At 35.6% G+C, this 26,601-nt stretch overlaps 1 protein-coding gene and 2 long non-coding RNA genes across 6 annotated transcripts in view; 1 reads left to right on the forward strand and 2 right to left on the reverse strand.

Annotated features, from left to right (window-relative positions):
- si:ch73-71d17.2 overlaps positions 1-22,815 on the reverse strand; it is a 29,179-nt gene extending 6,364 nt beyond the window's left edge. The window contains exons 1-14 of one of the 2 annotated variants that reach the window (XM_087260827.1): positions 22,207-22,815; positions 13,975-14,132; positions 13,460-13,631; positions 12,682-12,790; positions 11,033-11,127; positions 10,835-10,960; positions 10,650-10,757; positions 7,113-7,286; positions 6,896-7,017; positions 6,159-6,232; positions 3,052-3,114; positions 2,916-2,965; positions 2,502-2,810; positions 553-705 (exon numbers count right to left, since the gene is read on the reverse strand). In XM_087260827.1, coding sequence (XP_087116953.1) covers positions 553-705; positions 2,502-2,810; positions 2,916-2,965; positions 3,052-3,114; positions 6,159-6,232; positions 6,896-7,017; positions 7,113-7,286; positions 10,650-10,757; positions 10,835-10,960; positions 11,033-11,127; positions 12,682-12,790; positions 13,460-13,631; positions 13,975-14,132; positions 22,207-22,801 — 2,308 coding nt within the window. In that variant the 5' untranslated portion in view covers positions 22,802-22,815. Of the gene's footprint in view, positions 1-552; positions 706-2,501; positions 2,811-2,915; positions 2,966-3,051; positions 3,115-6,158; positions 6,233-6,895; positions 7,018-7,112; positions 7,287-10,649; positions 10,758-10,834; positions 10,961-11,032; positions 11,888-12,273; positions 12,791-13,459; positions 13,632-13,974; positions 14,133-22,206 lie in introns of both variants that reach the window. The other variant, XM_087260828.1, reaches the window with a different exon arrangement.
- On the forward strand, positions 15,009-22,127 carry LOC147843088 (uncharacterized). Its single transcript, XR_015495515.1, has 2 exons — positions 15,009-16,328; positions 21,689-22,127. It is a non-coding gene; the product is annotated as an uncharacterized LOC147843088 (long non-coding RNA).
- Positions 16,740-20,518, reverse strand: LOC147843089 (uncharacterized). Of its 3 annotated transcripts, XR_015495511.1 has the most exons (6): positions 20,226-20,518; positions 19,862-19,917; positions 19,205-19,264; positions 18,307-18,421; positions 17,931-18,042; positions 16,740-16,978 (listed from the first exon to the last, which is right to left on the reverse strand). It is a non-coding gene; the product is annotated as an uncharacterized LOC147843089 (long non-coding RNA). The 3 variants fall into 3 exon arrangements; XR_015495512.1 differs by lacking the exons at positions 19,205-19,264; positions 19,862-19,917; positions 20,226-20,518 and adding an exon at positions 19,029-19,106; XR_015495513.2 differs by lacking the exons at positions 19,205-19,264; positions 19,862-19,917; positions 20,226-20,518 and adding an exon at positions 18,803-18,826.
- Positions 22,816-26,601: the final 3,786 nt, after the last annotated feature.

Consider the following 26,601-nt stretch of genomic DNA (forward strand, 5'->3'; position numbering starts at 1 on the left):
ACAAATAAAACCTTAAAATGCAATGAACAAAAATATGCAATATCCTACATGCATCATAAAATTTTGAGGATTTTCTGTAAAATAAGACCTTATTTATCAACCTACTCCAAATGTATGTGATTATGGCACTTCTGAATTCCTCTGTCTACCATTCAGTTTTTTACTTCTTGCCCTCAATCTGAATTTCGCCCGTCACCAGAATTACGTGATTGCAAACAACCTATGGCTAAAATACAACCCCAATTGAAAAGATGTTGGAAGATTTTGTAAAATGTTAAGTTTTATTTTGTTGTCAATGACATTTTTCAAAAGGAGCTACTGAGAATGTGGCACACCCATCCAAATTTGTTAACATTAACAAAACACACACAACGTTTGATTGAAAATAGTGTATTCTTTTTAATTTTGCCAATTAAATAAGAGTTAAAGACAAACAACAATTTACTTGATCATTCCTGATTTCAGAATTGGGGTTGTGTAAGTGAATCCACTAACCGTTCTTTAAAACTAAATTCATTCATTTAAAATCAGGTTCATTTGCTTCATATTTACCAGGACTTGGGGGCGGAGCATGTGGTGAAAAGCCTCCATGTGATAAGACAGACTCCCATGAGTTATCATGTGAGAGGGGGAGGGGCATCCAGTGCAGGTTACCGGGGGCAGCGGGCAGAAATATAACATCGAGCATCACTCCATCAGACAGAGCTGTGAAAAACAGGAAAATAAAAAAGGGATATATTAGACTAATATAATAATACAAGCATAACACCTTAAATGTCCCATGAAGTGCTTTGAAATGTGCAATTTATGTTATTCAATGTTTGACTTAATCTGAAAGACTGAAACATGAAGAGAAGGGGGGGCATAGAGTAGCCCCTCCCATTTGAAAAAAACAACCAATAGTATTTTCTTTTTAATTGCATCTCTGCCAATAAGTGGTTAAGCTCAAGCGCATCAACTAAAAAGTAAATCAGAAGCATTTTGAAAGGGGTGGGGCATTTCAGATACTAGAGAACATTTGATTGGTCAAGATTTGAGAACATAAGAAACTGAAGTATGAGGTGACGTGAAAAAAAAATTGCTGGTCTATTTTGGAAGAACTGTAAGTTTTGGATGTTTATATCAGGTTTAAATCTTCTTAATGTGAACTTTATTACTGTTTTGGAGCACACTAGCTTATACACTCAGCGGCCACTTTATTAGGCACACCTTACTAGTAACGGGTTAGACCCTCTTTTGGGTTCAGAACTGCCTTAATCCTTTCTGGCATAGATTTAAAAAGGTACTGGAAATATTCCTTAGAGATTTTGATCCATATTGACATAATAGCATCAAGCAGTTGCTGCGGAGTTGTCGGCTGCACATCCATGATGTGAATCTCCCGTTCCACCACATCCCAAAGGGGCTCTAGTTGATTGAGTTCTGGTGACTGTGGAGGCCATTTGAGTACAGTGAACTCATTGTCATGTTCAAGAAACCAGTCTGAGATGATTCATGCTTTATGACATGACATTATACCGCTGGAAGTAGCCATCAGAAGATGAGTACAATGTGGTCAGAAAGAGATGGACATGGTCAGCAACAACACTTAGGTAAGCTGTGGCGTTGACACAATGCTTAATTAGTACTAATGGGCCCAAAGTGTGCCAAGAAAATATCCCTCACGCCATTAAACCACCTTCACCAGCCTGAACCGTTAATACAAGGCAGGATGGATCCATGCTTTTATGTTGTTGACACCAAATTCTGACCCTCCCATCTGAATGTTGCAGCAGATATCGAGACTCATCGGACCAGGAAACATTTTTTCAATCTTCTATTGTCCAATTCTGGTGAGCCTGTGCGAATTGTAGCCTCATTTTCCTGTTCTTATTTGACAGGAGTGGCACCCGGTGTGGTCTTCTGCTGCTGTAGCCCATCTGCCTCAAGGTTTGACGTGTTGTGCATTCAGAGATGCTCTTTTGCAGACCTCGGTTGTAACAAGTGGTTATTTGAGTTACAGTTGCCTTTTTATCAGCTTGAACCAGTCTGGTCATTCTCTGACAGCATCAAGGCATTTGCGCCCACAGAACTGTCGCTCACTAGATATTTTCTCTTTTTCGGACTATTCTCTGTAAATCCTAGAGATGGTTGTGTGTGAAAATCCAAGTAGATCAGCAGTTTCTAAAATACTCAGACCAGCCTGTCTGGCACCAACAACCATGCCACATTCAAAGTCACTTAAATCCTCTTTCCTCCCCATTCTGATGCTCGGTTTAAACTGCAGTAGATCGTCTTGACCATGTCTACATGCCTAAATGCATTACGTTGCTGCCATCTGATTGGCTGATTAGAAATTGCTTTAACAAACAGTTGGACATGTGTACCTAATAAAGTGGCTGGTGAGTGTAGATACCCTTAAGACTAACATATTATTACTAACATCTAAAAAAAACTTTATTTTAATTTTGATGCTTTAACTTTTTACAATATATAAAAAATGTCTGTGTTCTAAAACGCACCTCTCATTGTCAGAGTAAAGTAGCCCGTGTAGCAGGAGGCAGGACTAAATGAGTCAAGCTCTCTCTGGGGGAGGAGCTTGTGAAAGCTGTTAACCTGCATCCCCACGGCAACAGTCTGAACATGTCTGCGCTCATAAGAAAACACCCGTGGCAAAGTCTCAATGGCGACACGAGTCAGACCGAGACGTGAAGTCATGGGACTGATGGGTGGAGTCAAGAAGTTTTCGTTGTCGTCGTCTTCCTCATCAATACTGTCATCATCCTGCTCTCCCACTAGAAACTCCATGGCTCCATCAAACAGAGAGCAATCTGCAGGGTAATGAAGGCATTTTGGTTGTCACTATTTGATTAGCTGTCTGTGAAATAATGTTGATGTAAAAAAAAAAAAAACTGAAAGGTATGTGTGATCATTACCCCTTTCTGCATCGTCCTCTGTTGTAAGTGGTTGCAGAGGTGGTGCCAGCCTGAGTGAGAATGAATTATTATTTGAGACTATTATTTAAGAATAGCACTAGTTTGACTGTATCAGACAGAAAGCACTCATTCTTACCTCTTTCGAGCACTAGTGCTGCTGAAAAGTTTCCGCTTCACAGGTGTTCTGTAAGGTTCAGACCTGCGCTTGACACAAATATCAATGATCTTAATGGACAGTTCATCCAGTTATGAAATGTAGTTAAAGGATTAGTTCACCCAAAAAAATGAAAATTCTGCAATTAATTATTTAATTATTCTTTTTTTATCTTCCGAACACAAATTAAGATTGTTTACTTGTATTTTTTGGATTAAGCCTACTTTTGAAAGGTTATTGAACTACTTTTTTGTGTGAGACAAAAAAAAAAAAAAAAAAACATTTGTACTTAACTGCTTATTTTTTTGTTGTTGTTGTTGTTGTTGCTTTTTTTTATTAAAATTGATCAATATTCATTTTTTATATATTTTATATGATTTGTGTATTTATTTAAATTGTTATATTTGTTTGATTCCTGATTTGATGCCTTAAAGGCCACCTATGGTGAAAAATCTACTTTTCAAGCTGTTTGGACAGACATGTGTGTAAGTATAGTGTATAGACCAGGGGTCACCAAACTTGTTCCTGGAGGACCGGTGTCCTGCAGATTTTAGCTCCAACCCTAATCAAACACACCTGAACAAGCTAATCAAGGTCTTACTTGGTATACTTAAAACATCTAGGCAGGTGTGTTGAGGCAAGTTGGAGCTAAACCCTGATGGGACACCGGCCCTCCAGGACCGAGATTGGTGGCCCCTGGTATAAACTGTCATATTGGTGTGATATAAACACACCTAGTCCTTTTTTTTTTTTTTTTAAATCAATTTAACAACATAAAGATGGTGGACCAATTAGAGCAGTTTTCAGACTTGACCACCGAATTGATTGACAGCTGCGTATTAACATGTCTCTGTAGTCACGTGTATAATCATATCAACAAGAGGGAACGAGCGCAAAGCAACCGGGAATACAAGATCTGTTCAGTTTACTAGGATCATCAATCATCATCAAATGTGATCAAGAAGAGTGAGTTTAAAATGTTTTAAAACAGTGCATGTGTGTAATGAATTACAGCCATTTGCTTCAGCTCTACTTCATCAGCACAGCCGCGTGACAAAACAATTATAAAGGAAGGCGCTTCAATCCCGGTTTGTGGACGTTAAATCAGGCTTATTTTGTACATTAACATAACAGATATCCATACAGCAGTGGAGATTAACCTGTATCATGTCACATTTGCATGCAAAAAGAGTGCAAAGCTAAATGCGCGCGAAGCCGAGGGAGGAGATTAAGGCACGCAGAAAGGCACGTAGAAACAGTGAGCGGGGAGGACTAGCCTTAAAGGTGCAGTACAACAAAACCGCCTTCTGCTGCAAAAATGCATAAAGTAGAATCTTATAAAAGGTATAATAAATAATCTGATGGGTGTTTTGAGCTGAAACTTTACAGACACATTCTTTAGACACAAAAGACTCATATTAAATCTGAAAAAAGGGGTAACCTAGGTGCCCTTTAAAGGTCCAGTGAACTAATTTGAAATATGCATTTTTATTCAATGTCCGACGTAATCTCAACCAAAACATAAATAGAGGGTGGGACATAATGTAGCGCCTCCCCTTTTTAAAAAACAGCCAATAGTGTTTTGATTTGTCACAGCTCTACCAGGAAGAGTGGTTGAGCTCAAGTGCATAAAATAAAAAAAGCAAATGAGAAGCATCTTAAAGTGGGCATATCCAATACTGGAAAGCATTTGATTAGTTATGATATCATAAGTAACACTGAAGTATGCAGTGACATGAATAAAACCGTTGATCCATTTAGTTGGAAGTGACAGACTACAAGCTTTACATGTTTATATCAGGTCTATATCTTCTTTATAAGAAGTTTTGGGGCACACTAGCTTATAGATATATTAAACATGAATAATACTGATACTAACATCTAAAAAACTTTATTTTAATTTAAACATGATTTATGGTGTTGAAAAAGTTTATATTTTTTGTGTTTGTTTTGTGTGAACACAACTTGAGTGCCAGTGTGTGAACTGTAGTTTAATAATAGACCCCGAAGTTGTTGTTTTTTTACCAAAATGGCAGTGAAACTTTGGCACCCCAGTACACTTAGTCCAGAAAAGTAACCAAAAATATATATATAAAAAACATTCTACGTGACTTTAGTCTTTAAACTGTAATTATACGGAGTGCTCCAATAACACCTGCTGAAAAACCTGTAACTGTAAATACTGTTAGCTAATGTGCAGAGTGCATTTTTACGATGGGAATGGGCAATACGACGCTTGCATGTTGTGCTGCTGATTCTAATGGCAACACGTAATATTGCCCATAGTAAACACAATAGTATCTGGATGCAGACTTGCATATGCAAGTTGAGACATGTAGTGTGATGTTACTGTGAGGGGTAGAGTGCACTAAAAGCATTGCATGCAGCTCAGCTTGCAGCTGCATCCGGTCTGTAGCCAGAGCCTTCTCAGTAAACATGTACTCTGACTTGATTGGAAAAGAGAAAATATTGGTGTCATATTTACAGGTTTTGGGCACACAAAAGTGTTCTTAGAGCTTTGTATGATTACAGTTGAACCACTAAAGTCACATTGAAGCTTCTAACAATATTTTTAGTTCATCTCTGGATCGTTGCCGTCTACAGAAAATGAGATCTCTCGAATTTCATCTAAAATATCTTGATTTGTGTTCCAAAGATGAACGAAGGTTTCAGAGTATTGGACCAACATGTTGATGAGAAATTAATAACATCATTTTTATTTGTTAGGCTTTATTGTTGGCTTAGTTATGCACAGGGTTTTTTCCTGCATAGCGAATAACGAGGTGGCCACCTCCATCAAATTTTATACCACTTCCACTAAAGTGGCAAAAATCAGGCAGGCAGACGCCTTCAGCACTGCTCATGTATTTAATTACATTTAATGTTAGTCTTTTTGATTAAGATGATGTTTTACTTGATAAGATTATAAAAATAATGCAAAATATGTTTGTTTCAAGTAAGAAAAATGTCATGATCGGGATGCCACCTCATTTTGAGCCAGAAAAAAATCCTTATGCATACATTTCTGATGAAGAAATCATGAACTACTCAATATTTATCACATCAGAAAGACAAAAACACACACGCACCCCTCCCTTTGCCGTGGCACTCTAGGGCTAAGTGGAGCTGATGGAAGATCTGAATACTGGTATCGTCCAGTGGCCTATAAAGAAGAAAAAATAGATATAAAACAGGAAAACTACTGCTAGAACATTTGAGGTTAAAGAAGCGTTATTTTTTTTCTGGTTGTAAAGGAAACATATTCTTAATTTAGCAAGAAAAATGTAAAATATTAAATGTATAAATATTATAAAGTAAAAAGTGCAGCCTTGATGAGGATAAGAGCTTTCTGGTAAACGCATCAAAACTATATATTTTTACCCTATTTAAAGGGATAATCCACCCAAAATGAAAACTCTTTACTTTAATCTTTACTATGGAATATGACGGGTGTTAGCAACCAACATTCTTCAAAATATCTTCTTTAGTCTTCAACAACAACTGAAAAACAAACTCACAAGGCTTTAAAACCACATGAGGAAGAATAAATGTTAAACTATCCCCTTTAAATGTTCATTTTGTTTTTGTCTGTGTGGTTTGTTAATCTACAGGGTGAGCCATTTATATGTATACACCTGAATAAACTTATAGGAAATTTCACAAGAAAAACAATGATGTGCTTTATTCTTTCATGAGTTATTTACAAGCCCCCTCACACATACTAATGTGCCACAAACAGGAAGTTAATATCATTAACCATTCCCATTTTATTAAGGTGTATATATATAAATGGCCCACCATATATGTATATACTGTATGCGTGTACCTCTCGATGATGGTAGCAGGCTGCAGTGATCACACACTGAATAGCAAACCGCTGCTTTTCTCTATAATTTAACTTCTCACACTCTAATTTCATCTCTCCTCCGCTGATGAGACCAGCTTCTCCTTCACAGGCACATTGAAAATAATTTAACAGACATCACTACATGCATCATTCAATCCAAAAACACATATTTTTGTATATATCTGTGCTTCCTTACTTTGTTTGCTCTCCATGAAATAACGCAGTGAAACAGGAAGAGGTGGGTAGCTGAAATATCCACCAACCACAGCTCTGTCCAGCAGACTCCTCTCATCCACCTGCCTCAGCCAGTGGAGAAACCGTCGGATGGGCCGTATGCCCCTGTATGGCATCACAGGGCGAGACCCTGTACCTGTTTTAATATTTGAAAATAGTTTTTTGGAAATTAATTGGATTCATCTAATTCCACATACTGTAAATGTGTGGGATAGTTATTCCAAAGTCTGTCCTAATTTTTTCTTATGAACACAAAAGATAGATTGAAGAAAGTTGGAAATGTGTAACCGTTGACTTTCATAGCACTTGTTTTTCCTACTATGAAATTCAATGGTTAAAGCTTTCTTCAAAATATCTTCTTTTGTGTTCAACACAATTCAGAAATTTGAGAGTGAAATTTAGAGAGAGAGAAATTTATTCACTTGAGAGTGAATAAATAGTGTGTAAATATTTATTTATTGGGTGAATTAGCTCTTTAAAAATAGTCTTTCTGTTTTTTTGTTGTTGTTTTTTTGTGTAACATGAGGATAAGAGTATTAAAGAGCCCTTATTATGGCTTTTTGAAAATGACCCTCCATACATGTGCAATAGCTCTAAGTCAGGGGTGTCCACACTCGGTCCTGGAGGGCCGGTGTCCTGGAGAGATTAGCTCCAACTTGCTTCAACACACCTGCTTGGAAGTTTCTAGTATACCAATTAAGAGCTTGATTAGCTTGTTCAGGTGTATTTAATTAGGGTGGAAGCTTAAGTCAGCAGGACACCGGCTCTCCAGGACCGACTTTGGACACCCCTGCTCTAAGTGAAGTGAAACATCCAGCTAAGGCTTAAATCTAAAAGTGCACAGTGTTTAAAACTATTGATTTATCTATAATAGAGTCCACTCATAGTGGTTCGAATGAATTGCCGCGGTAACGAGTCTTTAGCCGTGCCGACGTGACATCGATATGGAACTCAAGCCCCGCTCATTTGTTGCGTGCAGACCTGGGAAAATTAAAACCCCCGGCCCCGCCCACTAACACTGTAGAAAGAAAAAGAAGAAGACAGACATTGTAGCAGATCTCGGTTAATTCATGTTGTAAAGACGCTGTGCTCTGAAGTGTGAGGGAAAGTTATTTTCTCAACTTAAAGATGAGGCTGTGAAGAGTCAGTGGTTGAAGTTTATTTTTGCAAAACGTACCTCAGCATTATAGCCCCAGCCTTGTGCTGTGTTCTCGTCATTTTTCTGACGAGTGCTTTAGCAATCTAAAAGCTTACAACGGGGCATTCATCGGCTGTTTGTTAAAGGAAGGATCAGAAAAGACTATTGATGTGTGGGACTTTGTCAGAGCTTGACAGGAACTCTTGCTAGCAAATTATGTTTTTAGTTGTGTTTTGTTACTTGTCATCGCTTGTACTGTATCTGGTTAACTCTTTATATTCTCATATCACGTCTAAAACCATGTAAAAAACGTGATGCGTTGTTCACGGATTTGAATGCGTTTGTGAGCTCGCGATCCTCTGCCGTTTTTCGTTGCTATGGCCACCATCAGCTGCTCCTACACACGTGCAGTGCTCAAGTTTCAAAATAGTTCAGCTTTTGCCGCTGTGTGGATTAATACTGAATGTGTGTCATGGTTAAAGGGTCACAAAACACCAAAACACATTTTTGGCCGTTGACAGTCATATATGAGTCCCACATCGATTAAAACACTATTAGGACACTTATATTTCACTAAAAAGTGAAAATTGTTTGTTTTTGAGTTGTTTCGAGCAAATTCGCACTTCCGGTTTGAAACTAATTTTTGAAGCTGCGTCATGCGGCCATGAGCTCTTAACGTTTATTCCAGCGTGTAGACTGGACATCTGTACCTGGGAGTTCCTTATTGCATCTCTGAGTGTGTTGCATTCATTGATCAGTATGACTTGGATCAAACCAATCAGCACGCTCTATTATGTATGCGGTGCAACTTCATGAATATGCATGATAGCTTCCAAGACTTTTTTTACCAGTTACAGTGTTCAGACGGCAGAGAGACGCCAAATTGTGTTGCCAAGCGGGAGAACATGAATTGTTTGGAGATACGGGTCATCAGTGTTGCTTTTATAATTTGCTGCAGTGAAGGTTTTGTTTTCATTTTCCCTCTATGAGAGTGCAGCTGGACTCACGTGTGGATTACAGTGCACGTGACGCACCATAGAAATACGTGTCTAAGGAACATTGTTTTCCTGAGAGTTTTTCTCATCTGGAAATGGTGAAATCCGGATTTGCCACTCGTCTCCTTTTAATAAAGACGCGGATCCAGTTTGTGTTGATTGTCCTGTATCTACAGATTTGTGTTTGTGTATTCAGAGGCAAAGTTAGTTCGTATTGTCAGCAGTACTCTTTTAGTGTTTAAAGACAGACATTAGTCAAGTGATTTCTATGATTTCTAAAGTTTACCGTATGTTAACATCACTACAATATTATGGACTGAAAAAATCCACTGTAAATGCTGCTCTCCCAAGTGTAAACACCACAACCAAACTTACCGTCGTGGAGGATTTTCGCCGCATTTTGTGACAGGAATAACAATTTGCTTTCTGATGTTACCTACCGAGCGCATCTAAGTTACAGAGAAATGCAGACTTTTTTTTCCTCTCATTCGCCGTGCTGTAACATACATTGCATGAAAGATACACACTTCCAGCCGTTCCTCGAATCAAATATCTTGTTTTTGAATGTTTTAAACAGAGCTGGACACGCCCACTTTCCTGACTTTTTCCCAAAGTAGAGGTGTGAAAACACCCTGCTGATACAGGGATTTCATGGCCATTTAAGAATAGAGCAAATCATATGGAAGTCATTTAGGATAATTAGGCAAAAATAAGTGAATATTATATGACAATGTAAGTGTTTTTTTACCTTACATGAATATCAGTCTGTTGTTGGAGACCCCCGAAACCAATATATGACCTTTTTTAATGTTTAATAGGGGCTCTTTAAAAAAAGCAGTATTTACTAATGGTTCATAAGATTATAAGTGCCACTCAATTTATGCCACTAAAATGTCAACTCAATTTATTTAAAAAAAGGAAACAACGAGAAACAGAAACAAGACTTAAAAGAGGCTACATTTACAAGACATTAATAAAAGTGACAGAAAACAAGTATGTTTTTAGCACACTCTGGAATAAAGCTAGTGTTGGACAAGATTTTACAAATAAAGAAAGTCTCCAACTTTGGAACCAGTTAAAGCATCCTTTCTGAATAAACGTACTTTTACTGACCCCAAACTGCATATGAAATGTCTGATCTACAAAAGTGTTAAGCACAGGTGTCAAATCTAGCTCCTGGAGGGCCGCAGCTCTGCAGAGTTTAGTTCTGACCATGCTTCAACACACCTACCTGTAGGTCAAACAAGCCTTAAGGACTCAGTTAGTCTGATCAGGTGTTTTTACGTAGGGTTAAAGCTAAACTTTGCAGAGCTGTGGCTCTCCAGGAACTGGATTTGATACTTGTGTGTTAAAGCATGGTATTTACCTGTGCAGTAAACCTGGGTCAGTGAGGTGTTGGTGAGATAATCAAAAGTTGTAGCTCCGTCAACTGCACTTCTGATGAGCTTTAATCTGGTGCAGACAACCAGTGCCACTGAATTAAAGAAAAGAAAGCAAAAAATGACAGTGTGTCTTTAATACAGACAAAGAGAAAACAGTCTGTTGTCATACTTGGAGAGATGCGGCTCTGAACATCAGGCTGTGATGTGGAGAAAAGTTTGATCATGACTGGCTGGTCTGATGTCCGGTCCACCATCTGGATCCAGCGATACTCCTCCATCTCTGATCTCTGCCCATCTGCAAGATGAAATTTGTTCAGTCCGTTATTTAAATATACATGTAATAATCATTTCTCTGTTTGCATCTCACCTTTCCTTTTGACCTTTCGTTCTGAACGACCAACAAAGATCACCACACCAATGACATCACAGATGTGGCCTTCTGGGCAACTAGAAATCTCCTGTCTGCAAGACATGATCACTAATGCATTTCTCTGTGTTGTACAAGCAATTGATTTATATTTAAAGGGATAATATTACGCTTTTCATATCAAACTTCCTTTAGTGGGTAATGTTATTGTTTAAGCATGAAAAAGACTTGCAAAGTTATACATTTAACTCCAAAAGCTAATTATTCTTTATTCTTTCAGCCACAGCGGAATGAACCACCAACTATTCCAGCATATCTTTTACACAGTGGATGCTATTCTGGTATTGGGAAATGCCCATACACTTTCACACTCGTACACTACGGCTAATTTAGTTCATCCAATTCACTAATAGTGCATGTGTTTGGACTTGTGTGAAACAGAGTCACACAAGCAGCCGGAGAAAACCCACGCATACAGAGAAAGAACATGCAAACTTTATCCAGAAATGCCAATTGGCCCAGCTGGGACTCAAACCAGCAACCTTCTTGCAGTGAGGCGACAGTGCTAACCACTGAGGCACTGTGTCTCCTATTTATCAATCAATCAAACTTTATTTTAAAAGCACCCAAAGTGCTATACAGAAGACTCAATTGAACATAAAAGACATAAAATAAAATAATAAGCAAAATGTCAACAGGTGTCAAAGGCCAAAGGGAAGAGATGCAGTTTAGGATATGATTAAAAAGCAGACAACGAAGGCCAGTTCATTGTCTGTTTTTGAATCATATCTTAAACCTTTCTCTTCTCTTTGGTCTGTCTGATACACAGAGGCAAAGCATTCCACAGTTTAGGAGCTGCTGCAGAAAAGGCACAATCCCCTCTGAGTTTACGCTTTGTTTTGAACAACTGAAGGGCTGATCTGAGTGCACGAGGTGGTATGTAAGGGTGTAGAAGTTCAGAAATATAAAGTGGAGCAAGACCATTTACAGGTTTTGTTTGTTATTGCCTGATTAACTGAGGTATGTTCTGTAAATGCTATATCCTCTGCTAAAAACATCATTTGCATTTAATGAGACACACAAAAACATTGAGTTTTTTTCTTCCACCAAAGAAAACTGCATTTACACCATAAATGTAACCCTGGACCACAAAACTAATCTTATGTTGCATGTGTACATTTTCAATAATAGCCAAAACTCCCACAGCCGTATCACCCTGCAACCCAAGACCGCTTACTCACTTAAGCTAAGCAGGGCTGAGCCTGGACAGTAACTGGATGGGAGACCACATGAGAAAACTAGGTTGCTGTTGGAAGTGGTGTTAATGAGGCCAGCAGGGGGCGATCAACCTGCAGTTTGTGTGAGTCCAAAAGCCCACTATAGTGAAGCGGGCACCATACTGTCAGGGAGCGCCGTCTTTCAGAAGAGAAATTAAAATTCTCTTATCATATATCATTTACTCAGATTCCAGATATTTAAATTGTAATATTTCTGACAAATATCATCCGATAATAACAAACCACACATCAATGGAAATCTCAATGGACTCTTATGACTGGTTTTATGGTCCACTGGAATGAACATATACTAAGTCTTGGTAAATCATAAGGGGTCATCCCTTTATGAGCAATAGGATTTTGTTCACATACCCACAAGTGAATGAGTGAGGCAAGTCTGGCAAAGCCCAGTCTGGAGAAATCTGGTTTTTAGGGATGATATAAATTTGGGCAGTGGGGTTCCTGGAATTAAGACTGATCTCTAATGGAGAAACAGAAGAAGGTAGAATGCAAAATATGAGCAACATTCCTGATGTAAACGAAAACAAATACCTAATTCACATAATGTGGCATGGTCTACTGTTCATAGGTTTGGGGTCAGTAAGATCATTACTTTTATCTAGTTACGGCACATTACATTGATTAAAAGTGACAGAAGTTTGTTTGTTTATTTGTGCTTAACGATTGAGAAAATGTATTCAAAAGTGACAGTAAAGATATTTAAAATGTTACACAAATGTATATCTCAGAACTGAAAACTTGCTTCCAAACCATTATGAGTTTCTTTGTTTTGTTGAACACAAAAGAAGATATTTTGAAGAAAGCTGAAAACCAGTAAACAAAACCAGTAGAAAAAATAAATTATATGGAAGAATACTATGTTTATAGGATTTCTGCTTTTTTCCAGATCTCTTCTGTTGTGTTGAACAGAAGAAAGAAAGTCAAACAGGTTTGGAAGAAGTGAAGAGTGAGTAAATGATGAAAATGTTCATTTTATTGTGAATCTCTTTAATACTAAAATGATAATAATAATAATAATAATAATAATAATAATAATAATAATATAGTTGATAAACTGAAATTTTAAAAATATTACTGACCTCAAACATTTCATAACTTTAATTGTTAGTTGTGTCTTATGTTTTTCTACCAATGTGTGGCTCTGAATCCTTCCCCATGCGGCTGCTGTAGCTGTCCTTGACTCTGTAGCGACACAATCTTATGACTTGTCCTGGATGAAGGATTCGGTACCAGTCCAGGCAGACTGTGTTCCACAGCACTACACAAGCATTGGCTGAGCCATCGCCAACCTGCAGCTCAGCCTGAGAACACAGAATGACGACAGAAATTACTTTGACTTTAAATCGATGCTTAAATTGAAATTAGGCAATTTACACTGAAATATGCAGATTATAATATTACTAGCCCCTATTAACTACTAATATTAGGATGTTAAATAGTAGCACTGAAGATGGCTTTAGTACTAGTTAAATCTTTGTCTGGAAACATAAAATCTCAAAAAGAAAACTTAAAACAACAGGCTTAAATATACATCTGTAAATATCAAATAAAAAAGTCTCCAAAACTAAAACAGTGTTAAGTTAAAATAAATTAAGTTCACAAGGGTCATGAAAACATGCATGTCAAAGATGTCTTGATCTTGACCTTATAGGGAGAGTCACATTTCTGATCTGCCTTCCCATAATACATCAGTCTGGATTTATGAAGGATTCGCACACACAAAGCACCCAGGTACTGTCGAGATCCACTCAAGAAATGTCTGCGCACCTTTGCAAGCGAAACTGTGGACCCCATATCTGCCACTAGAAACAAAAGCATACACATTAACATCAACGCTTATCTCCCATTTAGCCATACAAGATGTCTCAAAAACAGTTTGTCCATTGCATTCACACATAAAATGGCATGACATCCACTGTTTCTAGTCAGGCCACAAATTATGGAACAGTTGACTCAAAAATTTAAATTCTGCTATCATTTATTTCAGGAATGTACATTGAAATGTATTTTAAAATAAAATACCAACTACCTCAATTTTATTTGATTATGTATCAAAATAAACTACAAAATATGGCCACCAAGAATGTATCAAAAAAAATACTGTATTTTGAAAATGCTACGAAATACTTTAACAAGGAAGCAGAACATTTCTTCACAAACCTTCCATTAACATGCCTCTTCAATCAATCCTGCACAAATAAATTAAATAAAGCAAAACAAATAAAATAAAATAAAACAAAAAATGGCGATGCAGTGGCGCAGTAGGTGGTGCTGTCGCCTCACAGCAAGAAGGTCACTGGTTTGAGCCTCGGCTGGGTCAGTTGGCGTTTCTGTGTGGAGTTTGCATGTTCTCCCTGCAGTCGCGTGGGTTTCCTTCGGGTGCTCCGGTTTTCCCCAGTCCAAAGACATGCGGTACAGGTGAATTGGGTAGGCTAAATTGTCCGTAGTGTATGTGTGTGAATGAGAATGTGTGGATGTTTCTCAGAGATAGGTTGCGGCTGGAAGGGCATCCGCTGCATGAAAACATGCTAGATGAATTGGCGGTTCATTCCGCTGTGGCAACCTCTCGGATTAATAAAGGGACTAAACCGAAAGGAAAATAAATGAATGAATAAATCAAAAAAACATTATAACATAATAATAATAAAAATTAATGAAATAAAGCAAAACAAAACAAATGAAACAAATACAATTTAATAAAATAAATAAAATAAAGCAACACAAATAAAAACAAATAAAATAAACAAAAAATGTATTAAAATACATTTATCCACTGTGTAAAACATATGCTGGATAAGTTGGTGGTTTATTCTGCTGTGGCGACCCCCGATTGATTAAGGGACTAAGCCGAAAAGAAAATAAATAAATAAATAAATAAATAAAATGAAGCAAAACAAAACAAACTCAAACAAAAAATGCAATAAAATAATAATTGAGAAGTTCACCTAGATGAGGAGGTATTCATAAAAATGTAACCTGTGTTTCTATTTGATTTTAGTAGAAATTTTGTACAAATTTTTTACAGAAAATCCTGTCCAGAAGATGATCTCTTTAATCAGTGTAAAAACCATTCAATGCATATATTGAGCTGGAATATAGCACTATATACTTCTCTAACTCTATCTATAGTGAAAATCTCATAGCAGTCTTATATTTAAAAATGGTAATACATGAAAAGTTCATTTAAATTTTTTGCTTACATAATTTGCTGAATAAATCTAGTTGTTTAAAATGTAACAATTTAAAGTCTCGATTTCTGAAATCTACTAAAATCTTAGTCATTTCCAAATATCTTTTTTTTTGCAAATGTACTCTTCAATAGGCATGGGACGATAACCGTTTTCAAGGTTTACCGCGGTTTGGAAAAGTCAAAGTTTTAAAACCGTCAACATTTTCTGCAATACTGTTCCTAAGGTATGTGTAATATTTTTTTTATTTAATTTTAAAAAAAATTTAGGACAACAATGTCTCCAGTAGAAAAAAATATCCAAAGGTGCCTTTTATATGTAAATAAATCTGTTTTTGAAACAAATGAAGACAGCAAAAGTCTGACATGTTTACAGTTCCAAAGTATTTTAAATGTTTCTCAAAAAAATATTTTGTGTTCAAAAGAGAAAACAGTTTTTGTTTTTTACCCAGACATTTAAAAAGAACTTATTTTAGAGCAGCAAATCACAATACCGCGAAACCATGATATTTTTATCCAAGGTTATCATACCGTCAGATTCTTATACCGGCCCATGCATATTCTTCAATACACAATATCATGTTGTTTGTCCTATTTTCCTGTCTTATTTTGACTTGCTCCTGAATCTACCCATTCATCTGTTATTTTCTTTATATGTGTTGCATAATTTTCATCCATACATCAAGTATTGATCAACTTCTTCAATATTAATCAACTTTCTGGTCTAGTTTTGGCAAATGACAGAGAAAACACCACTGTTAAAGGCCACATTTACATGATGTCATCATTTAGACTTACAAAGTATTTTACAGTACACTGTAAACGATTTCTTGTTAAATTAACAGTAAGTTACTGGCAACAATTATCCGGTAGCTGCTGTATTTCATAAAACAGTAACATTACTGTAATACTTATTACATTAGTATTACATTTACTGTAAAATGTAATACATCATTTTACTGTTGTTGATTTTTACTGTAACACTAATTACAGTAGTGGTGCACATACTGCAAAACTGAAAACAGTATTTTATTGTACATTTTTACCATGAAGAACTACGGTATTTTAACGTTACTTTCATTATTACTGTATAGTATTTTACAGTTATTAAATGTTATTTTATTTAATAGTGCTACTTTAAAATGGGTAAAAAAATTTCAAAAATTGCACAAATGTTATTTTAACTGTTCAAGACGTACAAGAAAAATAAAGAAACTGAAACTTTAACTTCACAATAAAGGTTTATTGTGTAAACCATGCTAAAACAGTAGCAATAATTCAATATAACAGAGCAACAGAACACTAATAAACAATTGATTATTAAAACCAGTCAACAATTAATGCATCAAAAATTATTACAATTTTAAAAACAGGTGAAAATACTGCTACAAGACAGGAAATGATGAAGGCCAAATGATGTGGAAAGGGACAGTGAAAAAGGGCAGCAGCATGATGATTATCCTGCAAAAATGACAAGCAAAATCAATCACTGAAGTAAAAACTAATCATCCCTCAAACCATTTAATTCATTCAGAAACGAAACACTGCACTGCTGTTTATATATTTATGTTTATGTATATATGCTTCAACACGTTAATGGGGAAAAGATCAGCGGGCATTGTTCTTGAAGATCGCTAGTCAGGTGTCCACACAGGTGTGTAAAAAATAAAGTCTCATCTTAACTTAATGTCCGACTCTGTATAGCTCGAATATCTGATTCCATGATCACACTACTAGTGCTTCCACGGATTTAAGAGGGGTGAACACAGTTCATTCTCACTTTAAGAGGCTACATATTTAAAATTAAATAAATAAAATAATCTAATTTAACGTGACTAATGTTAATTAAACACTTTTAGGCTTTTAACACGTATAAATCCACGTCTAACTTACAGACAAGATTGCGTTAGAGAACATGAAAGCTGTGGGTGATTTTTTTAAATAATGCTAATGATAAGTTACTGATATATGGTCTGCATAAAACAAAGTAATCACTAAGTATTCATTTTTGGCAAAATCTGCAGAGAGGCTCAGCGACACGAGGAAATGTGTTAAAGTTGAGTAGAGAACTAAAGAGCAGTCTAGCCTACTTCATGAAATTTTTGTAGTAATATTCTGCTGTCAATTCATATTACTGTATTTCAATATGCAGCAGTGATGGCATGTCAGTGAGACAAATAAACATTTTATCGAGTTGTTTCATACAATTTATTTATTTTTTATACGAACACATCTCCAGTGACATTCCCTCAAACTAAATCATCATAACGTTACTGTGCACAGCATCAGTAAAACGTTAAGAATAATTTAAACATTTAATTTTTTAAAACAGTCACTGCTGATTACAAACTAACATTAAAGCTAAGCTTACAGAAATCCTGTATGCATGACAATATAAAGATTTATTACTCACTGATGTCGAAGCACTTCCAGGTCATCAGAGATGTAGACAGGACAGAATATGTGCTATCAAATGAGCTCTTGTGCAGCCTTTGTTGGACATCCAGGTAGTATGTTCACCCACACTGTAAGAAACAAAAACAGAAACAATTTATTAAAATGTGAGGAATAGTAAACATGTTTGGTCTACAGAGAGAAGAAAATGTTTACTTTAAGCATTGATCCTAATGAATCTATTTCTGAACTACATTTATCCTTATCACGGAAACAGCATTTTTGAGCTTTTAGACCAGGGGTGCTCAACCTTGTTTGCTTTAAATTAGAATTAAAACAATAAATCTCTATGTCAAATAAAATACTTCAGATCTAAATAAAGCAGGTGATTTTACCTAAAGGTTCCTTCCCTCCAGTTAGTTTGGCTGCAAATCCCTCCACATCTGTGCTTTATTCGGTTCTTGTCTTAAGAGTAACTGGTGTCGCATTCCAGGTCCATCACAATCTGGGCTAGAAGGACAATATGACAAAAGACAAGACACATATAAATAAAAGTCTCAGAATAAAATATTTAAAGGAATAGTTTACTATTTTGCCACTATTTACTCCACGTGTTTTAAACTAGTTTGAATTTCTGTTAAACACTAAAGCAGATATTTTGAAGAATGTTAGTAACCAGTAACTATTGACATCCATATTTGAACCAAATTTCTTTAAAAAATACGAGTTTGTGTTCAACGGAACAAAATAAATATATAACTATTTTGAAACAAGTGGAGGATGCCAAAGATGCTATTATTTTCATTTTTGGGTGAACTGTCCCTTCAATTCAAGTGTCAAGCAATAGTCATAAAAACTGATGTATCGCTTGAGGAAAACTAAATCAAGTACCTTCTGTGAACAAGCAGAATCATTATGCCATTTTATTCAGTGATTCTCTTTTACATTTTCCCACTATAAAACGATAGCTTCAACATGCAATCCATGTTAAGACAAAAATGAATAGCATAAAATAACATATTGAACTAAACTTACAGTATTCAGTTCCATACGCCCAGTAAAATTGCTAATAAACAAAGACAACAGTTATAGAAAAAAATGTTTGTCTAATATTTACTCAGCACTTGGTAGGCAAATAGCATAGCCGTGGCTGTTTTAACACCAGATTTTTTTTTTATCTTAGGAACTGCTGGAAGAAGAAAAAGAGGTTGTACATGAAACTCCTCAAAACAAATCTGTGAACAACTTGACAATTTAAAAATCTAATCAAAATGAGGAAGACATCAACATTACCTTGAATAATCAAGTGAGGAGTGATTGGTAGCATCAGTTTTTCAACATCAATTACTGTAGCTGAAAAACAGATAAATATAATAAGAGTAAAATAAGACTTAACATTAATTAATCTAAATCTATGGTACAACCATACCAATCTGTATGGGGTTAAATACATTTGTACACAAATCATTCCCTGACCCCATCAATTTCTCTTAGAATAGGATGGATATATATATATATATATATATATATATATATATATATACATATATATATATATATATATATATATATATATATATATATATATATATATATATATATATATATATATATATATATATATAGTGATAATGACTTTGGCTTATATCTGTGTACTCAGAACGTACACTCACCTCAGGTACACCTGAACACCAAAAATTAAATGTACAATTAATGACACACTATACATCAAGCTCATTAACATTATTGAGAAATAGACAATTAATATGTATTTTGTTAATATTAACGTTAGCTTAAAATAATTCAACTGCATTTAATTTTCAGCTCCATTTAATAAAACAGTTAAGACTCATTTCATTATGAGTTTAGTTTAAATAACTAACTTACAGTTGAAAAATTTTACCAAAATGATAGCTTAGTCATAATGACTATGTGAAGACCAGAGCTTACCTTAACGGTAAACGTTTAACTTTTCATGGTGACTTCGCCTTCATCTCAGTGTTGTGCTGAAATAGAGAATTCAATAATGCAGTTACAATAAGTTAAAGTTATGTTTTTTCAGATAACTTAACGTATGGTCAAAAACTCACTCAAGATAAAATCGCTGTATCTAATACCTCGCAAACACTACAACGACCGCCTGGCGTCTGTTATTTCTTGTTTAAAATACCATTTGTTAACGGATAGCGTGACAAAACACAATAACCTACAACTAAATGTAACTTGGTTAATTCTTTTAAATTACACACACAATACACAGAAATACATACAAAACAATCCTTTAACGGACAGAATTTGACTTTAAAACACTTACCGAGGATGAATTCGCTGGATGAAAGACGACAGGTGAATTTCAAATTAGGAGAGCCGTTGCCTGCATGTCGAGTCGTGTCCGTTCGGTTCTATGAATCGGCTCCTTAGTGAACAGTAAAGAATCGAATCCGCCTAAAATCGATTCCTTTTAGTATATGATCCATTACTATTTCGTTATACTGCTTGGCCACACGCATTTATACACTAATTATACACTAATTGCATATTGCTGAATGTGCTTGTGAACACGTGTGATCAAATAATTCCCGAGCAAACGGTTCAATTCGGTTCAATACGATTCAGAGTCGCTCGAGTGCTGAACCGAACCAGTGCAAACGTGATATTGATTACAATATAGTAACATTGTTTTTTATTCACTTTACCAGCGAAATGATTACATATATCTGACCTTGACAATAAGAATAAAGTTCGTTTGAAGTGTTTTGAGAATTAATATTTTTATTTTTTTTCTCCCAGAATTCATTTCACATCAACAAATGGCGGATGAGAAAGCCCAGCTAATATTAAAAATATTGCGTTTAATATGTCACGAAATGAAATTTTAACAGTGTTTCATGCGAGAATGTAGTTCTTACAAACTCAAATCTGTGGTTTATTTGTAGATATCATGTGTAAATTTTAAGCGTGCTTTGCCGATAGCGGAGATTCTGAGTGTGTCCATCATCACTCATGTATCCGGCGAAACGAGGTTATATCGGCTAGACATGTGACACTTGCCCAGGTCTTAGATGGCTCTATAATGAATGTGTTATAAAATTTAGTTTTAACCGTTTTTCATGCGGGAATGTAGTTGTTTTAAACTCAAGTCTGTGGTTTATTTATAGAGATGGTGCGTATTTTAAAATACTGTTTTGAAAATGCGGAGATGTGACCTCCATGGTGATGACGGGTGCCCTAACCTCATGAGTCCGTCTAAAGCAGGCTGGTCATTCTGACATTTAAGCTGACTTTGGTTTCATGAATCAATTACTTTTGTTCCAGTTTACGTTTTGGTTAAGCACAAAGTTATGTTGATTAAAAATGATTTAATATTTTCATGTTAACCTTATAAAATTAAGGTGCAGTACACCCAAAAATGGAAAACCAGGGGACAGTTTTATGCACTGAACAGTTTGGAGAAACTGGTTAGTTTATTTTTCTTCACAAAATACTTTGTCAAAAACTAAAATAAACATAATAATAACATAAAGTGTGTGTAGAGTTTTTCATGGTCATTTGCAGTACTGTATTTAGATGCACAGTAACTGATTTTTTCCCAAAATTCATTGTAAAATCTGCAGTAGCATACTGTTAATCATGTTCACAGTATGGAAATGTTGAGAATACATTATCATGCTGTGAAAACAGCAATATATACAGTAACACACTGTGCACAGCTTATACAGTAAACAACTGTTGAGAAATGCAGTATAATACCGTGAAAACAACAGAAATCGTTTACAGTGTATTTAAAAAAAATACAAGACACTAAAGTATTTTATACAAAATATTAAGCCATTTTCATAAACACCGTCAAATACAAATTACAAAATACTATTTTTTATTTAAAGTACATATTTGAAATACTTGTATCATAAGTACGGCCTATCCCTGATTTATTTATCATTTACCATTGATCTCTCATGGTTTTGAACTATTCATTGTAAACGTTTACTGTTTTCAAAGTAGTATTTTGTAAATTGTATTAAACCCTATAACGTCACCCAGAACACCTACATAATAAAAGAGTTGAGGGTATTTTAGAAGTTAGAATCTCCACAATTATAGTATTTGTCAAAGCTTCAAGACTTTTCAGGAATTAATTCCCAGGAATATATATAATTATTAAATAAATAATTTATGATGCTTTTTTAACTTAATTTCTGATTTAAGTTTGAGAAAAGTCAACTGATGCAGGGGCTGTCTATAAGAGTGACTCCACACAAATTCTGACTAGAAAGCAAAGTACCACAGACACACACCGTCTATCTCCTCTTCAGAGTCCTCCGCGTCGGGCTCAGAGGGCGGCGTGTCGCGCCACATATCTCCACAGAAGTCATGGTTGTTCCACAGCGGCAGATAGGAGGTCCTGCGAGCTCTGAGCGGTCCTGCTCGCGGCTCCCCAAACATCCAGGGAATGGTCCTCACATTGACGGATGAGAGCGCCCGGAGAGCAGCATCCCCGCCGTAGAGTCGGTCCACCTCCAGCCCGCAGACGTGGAAACTCTCTCCGTCTCCAGCGTCTGCATCACCGCGGCTGAACTCCACATTCCGGACGACGGAGCCGCAGTGCAGTTTATTCCTGCTGATGAGCTTGTTTATAGCGGGATCCAGAGATACGCGGATCTTACAGTCTCCGTCCGTGAGAGTGGCGTCAAACAGGCTCTCTGACATGGAGATGCTGTCCGGAAAGCGGATGCTGAAGTCCAAGTCTTTGCCGTAGCGGTCCAGAGAGATCACGTACAGCGGCTCGGAGCGGGTTCGGGCTCTCGGCGATCCGACTGTGTTGGATTTTAGGCGGTTAAAAGTGCTTTTGAGCGGGCATGTCTCTGAGGAGCCGCCTGACAGCGCCGCCATGATTGTGCGACATCAAAACACTGCCGCGGTGCATCGTGGGAGATTGAGTACAGCACAGAAAGAGAAAACGAAACTAAAATATATGTTTAAAAAAATGACAGAAATAAATTAAAATAAAAAATAAATTAATAAAAGTTTTATAAAATGATTTATATTAAAGACAATTTAAGAAACACTAAAAAAACTAACATTTAAACACAAATAAGTGAATTTAAGAAATTAAATTAAAGGCACAATGGGTAAATGTGTAACAACTATTGAAATAAATTTTTGAAAACATTTAACATTATAAAGGAGAAAACCCAACATTTGAAAAAGCAGGAAATCATAAAAAAAGGTTTGAATAAGCCCAAATTGAAATGTAAACCTAAATCAAATACTAAATCAAATAAAATAAATAAATCAACAAGCTAATAAATAAGTAAACAAGCAAATAAGCAAATAAATTGAGAAACAAGCAAATAAATAGGATAATAAATAAGCAAACAACTAAATAACTATAAGCAAATAAATAAACAAATAAGCAATTAAATAAAGAAACAAGCAAATAAATAAATAACTAGCAAATAAATAAATAGGAAAATAAGTTAACAAGCAAATAAATAAATAGGAAATAGATTATACCTACATGTGTGTAAAGGTTTAACCAATTATATTAATAGATCAGAATTTCATTATTTCGCAATATGTTTATAAAGGACGGATTCAATCTTGGGACATCAAAGGCACTTGCAGGCCCGTAGCCAGCCTGATGAAAGGGGTGGTTCTTTTTTTCTTATAAAATTTACCTTTTTGCAGTTATACACCTCAGTTTCTAGTTAACTATGAGATGTACTGCAATTTATTATTTTATTTTATTTTTTTGCTGGATTAACTAGTCAGATGTCATCATAACCAGACTTTATGATGTACTAAAATATTTCCTAAAAATTGCAATTAAAAAAAATTTAAACAAGAGTAATTTTTAAAATACAAACTTATTACATCATATAATTATTAGGAAAAATAGCAATCTGTTAAAGTTTTAAAGTAAAACAAAACTGTAGCCTACTATCATTTACTAAAAAAAAAAAAAAACTGGCCAGCACATTCAACTGTCCTTAGTCACAATATGGCCATTTCAATAAAAAATTAATAATTAAAAAAAAATAATAATAATAATAATAATAATAATAATAATAATAATAATAATGATAATCATAATAATAATAATAATAATAAAACAATTATGATGAATTCTTCAGAGTTTTCTAGTCTCTTTGTTAAAAAAAAAAAAAAAAGCACATTTGAAAATTCCTGGAAATCAACAACAGCCAAAATATGTTCAAATTATATTATATATTCTGGTGCTTCACATCTTTTTATTGCTCATTTTTATTTCAGAAATAAGGTCCAAGATTTAGAATAAAGTTACCTGTAAAATGTTTTCTCTTTTTATATAAACAATATAGTTGTAAAAAAAGACTTCTCTTACATCAGATTATAGCCCCACCGAAGCAACAGCCGACAAAGGATTACGTCTTAAAGCCTTTTTCGATGGATTATTTTTATTATTTATGATGGCATAGCAGTCAAAATAGGACAAATGAGCTCATGTATGAGACAAATTCTGGACCTTTGTCAGTGAGGGTGGGCCTTCCAAACCCCCCTGGCCACAGGCCTGAAGAGTTAGAACATGTTTTATGCTTATAGTAAACATGTTTTTAATAGAGTTTTGGCTGTAAAAGCGCACATGCAGGTGTTTCATGCACAGGTCATTCATGCACAGGTCATTTTCTCCAGGTCATAATTTAATTTATTTTTATTAATTTTGTCTAAAAAATGATTAGACCTGTCCAGTTTCATCTAAAATGTATCCCAGATTACTTTCTGAAGTGGTTTGAGTGATCGGATATCTGATCAGAATAAAACGAATGAAGTGAGCAAAAAGCCTCATAAACACAGATGTGATGGGATTATATATATTGAATATAAATGCATTATATTAACTGCATTATAAATATATAATATTAAATTATATAAAATAATTAAAAGAACAAATGCTGGACCTTTTGGCCGTGGGGGATGGTTAGTAGCAAGAAACATGCTTTTAGGTTATGTGGCCGCTAGATGGCGATCTTGGATAATAAGCTTGCCACCACTAGGAGTTTGTCCGTCAGTAATGTTCTAATGTCCCGCATCTGTCTTTAATTATATTCATCTGTCTCCATATTCTACTGCATCCCAAAATATTACACAGCACCAAAATGTAAATATGTATAGTTAATTTTTGTCCACAGCCTACACGACTCTCTGTGACGGAAATTCCCGAGCCTGTGTCCTCCAATGAGATGTGCTCTCTTCAGCGATCACCATGACAACGAGAATCATACACTCAGCAATGACGTCGCATCATAAACATTTGCATCTGCATTCCTATAAAGCTCGTCGGTTCTCTCTCAGTGTTGTCAGTTCGCTCGGTGTTGCTGTTTGTACCTGACCAAGGTGAGTTCAATACCTGACGGTACGAGTGGAGCCACGCCAATCTCACGAAGTCTGCTTCGTGAAGTTTCATTCGGGCCGTCTGTTCCTTGCGGTTTGCGTATATAAACGCAATATGGCGAATAATATTACGTGTTTGTTGCTTAAAATGTGCCGCCGAGCAACATTCCAGTGAACACTGGCACGGACTCGGTTAGCTCGTGCACTCCCTGGGGCGATGCGGCTTGTGAACCCTAGGCAGGGATCAATACAAGTCGTGAAGACCCTCAGGGAAACACGGGAGGCCGGTAGTGGGACCCCGCTGCGAGGGTTATGGTGGGTGGGAGCATCGTTTATTTTAAACTATAGTTTCAAACTATAGTCACTATAGTTTAAAATAGAAACCATGGTAACTGTAATGTTTTAACTGTATGTCTGGCTGTTGTAATGTTTTGCTTTGTTTTTCAGCAGAGCTGTTGAGCAAAGAAGGGCTATTGAAGACAACCGCGGGTTATATTCATGAGTGCGCGCATTATAATGTTTTCTGTTTTCTGAAAGTTTATCTTGTTTAGATAAGTTTGCAGGTCAAACAAAATAAACTATACTCTTTCTAAACACCTGTCTCGTGTTTTATTTGTCCTCTACAGCAATACACTGTCATATAAGTCTGCTGAATGCATTTGTATGCAATATGGTTTGACAATAAAGTAGTGTAACAAATAAATAGTTGGTAAAATGTACCTTCATTAGTCAACATTTGGTGTAGGTAATAAAAGTTAATCAAAGATGTCCTAAGACATAATGGTAATGTTATGGTTGTTACATAACTGCACTTATTATTATTCTGTATATTTAACACCAGCAGAATATACTATATATTTTACTATAAATATACTATATTTGCTTAATAAAAATGTCCTCAGACAAGAATGGATTTTGCTTTGGTTTTATATCAAACTACTGTAGGTTTCAGGTTGACTACAGCAGATATCTATATCATAATATTGGCACTCAAATCAAGTAAAATGTCTCGTACGCAAGTACTTTTAGCATGCGAAAGTCAAATTTAAGTATATAAAATGCAACAACACAATTTTGTCTTGTGAAAATGATCAGTGGGTGGTGAGAAAAAGTTAATGTCAAGTTTTATATATAATAGAAGCTAACCAAGTTGTCAAAATATTTAGTCATAATGCATTTTTCTATACATTTCCATTAGACTTTTTTTTCTAAATCTATAATGGGTATGTTGCTCCCAGGTCAATCTTGACTTTGTCTGATAAAGGTGAGGTGTATCTGAAGGGAGATTGACTTATGTTCACATTTCTACTTTTGTTCTG

The sequence above is a fragment of the Danio rerio genome, chromosome 7, assembly GCF_052040795.2.
Source record: "Danio rerio strain M-AB ecotype USA chromosome 7, GRCz13ab, whole genome shotgun sequence".
NCBI classification, from domain to species: Eukaryota; Metazoa; Chordata; class Actinopteri; order Cypriniformes; family Danionidae; genus Danio; species Danio rerio.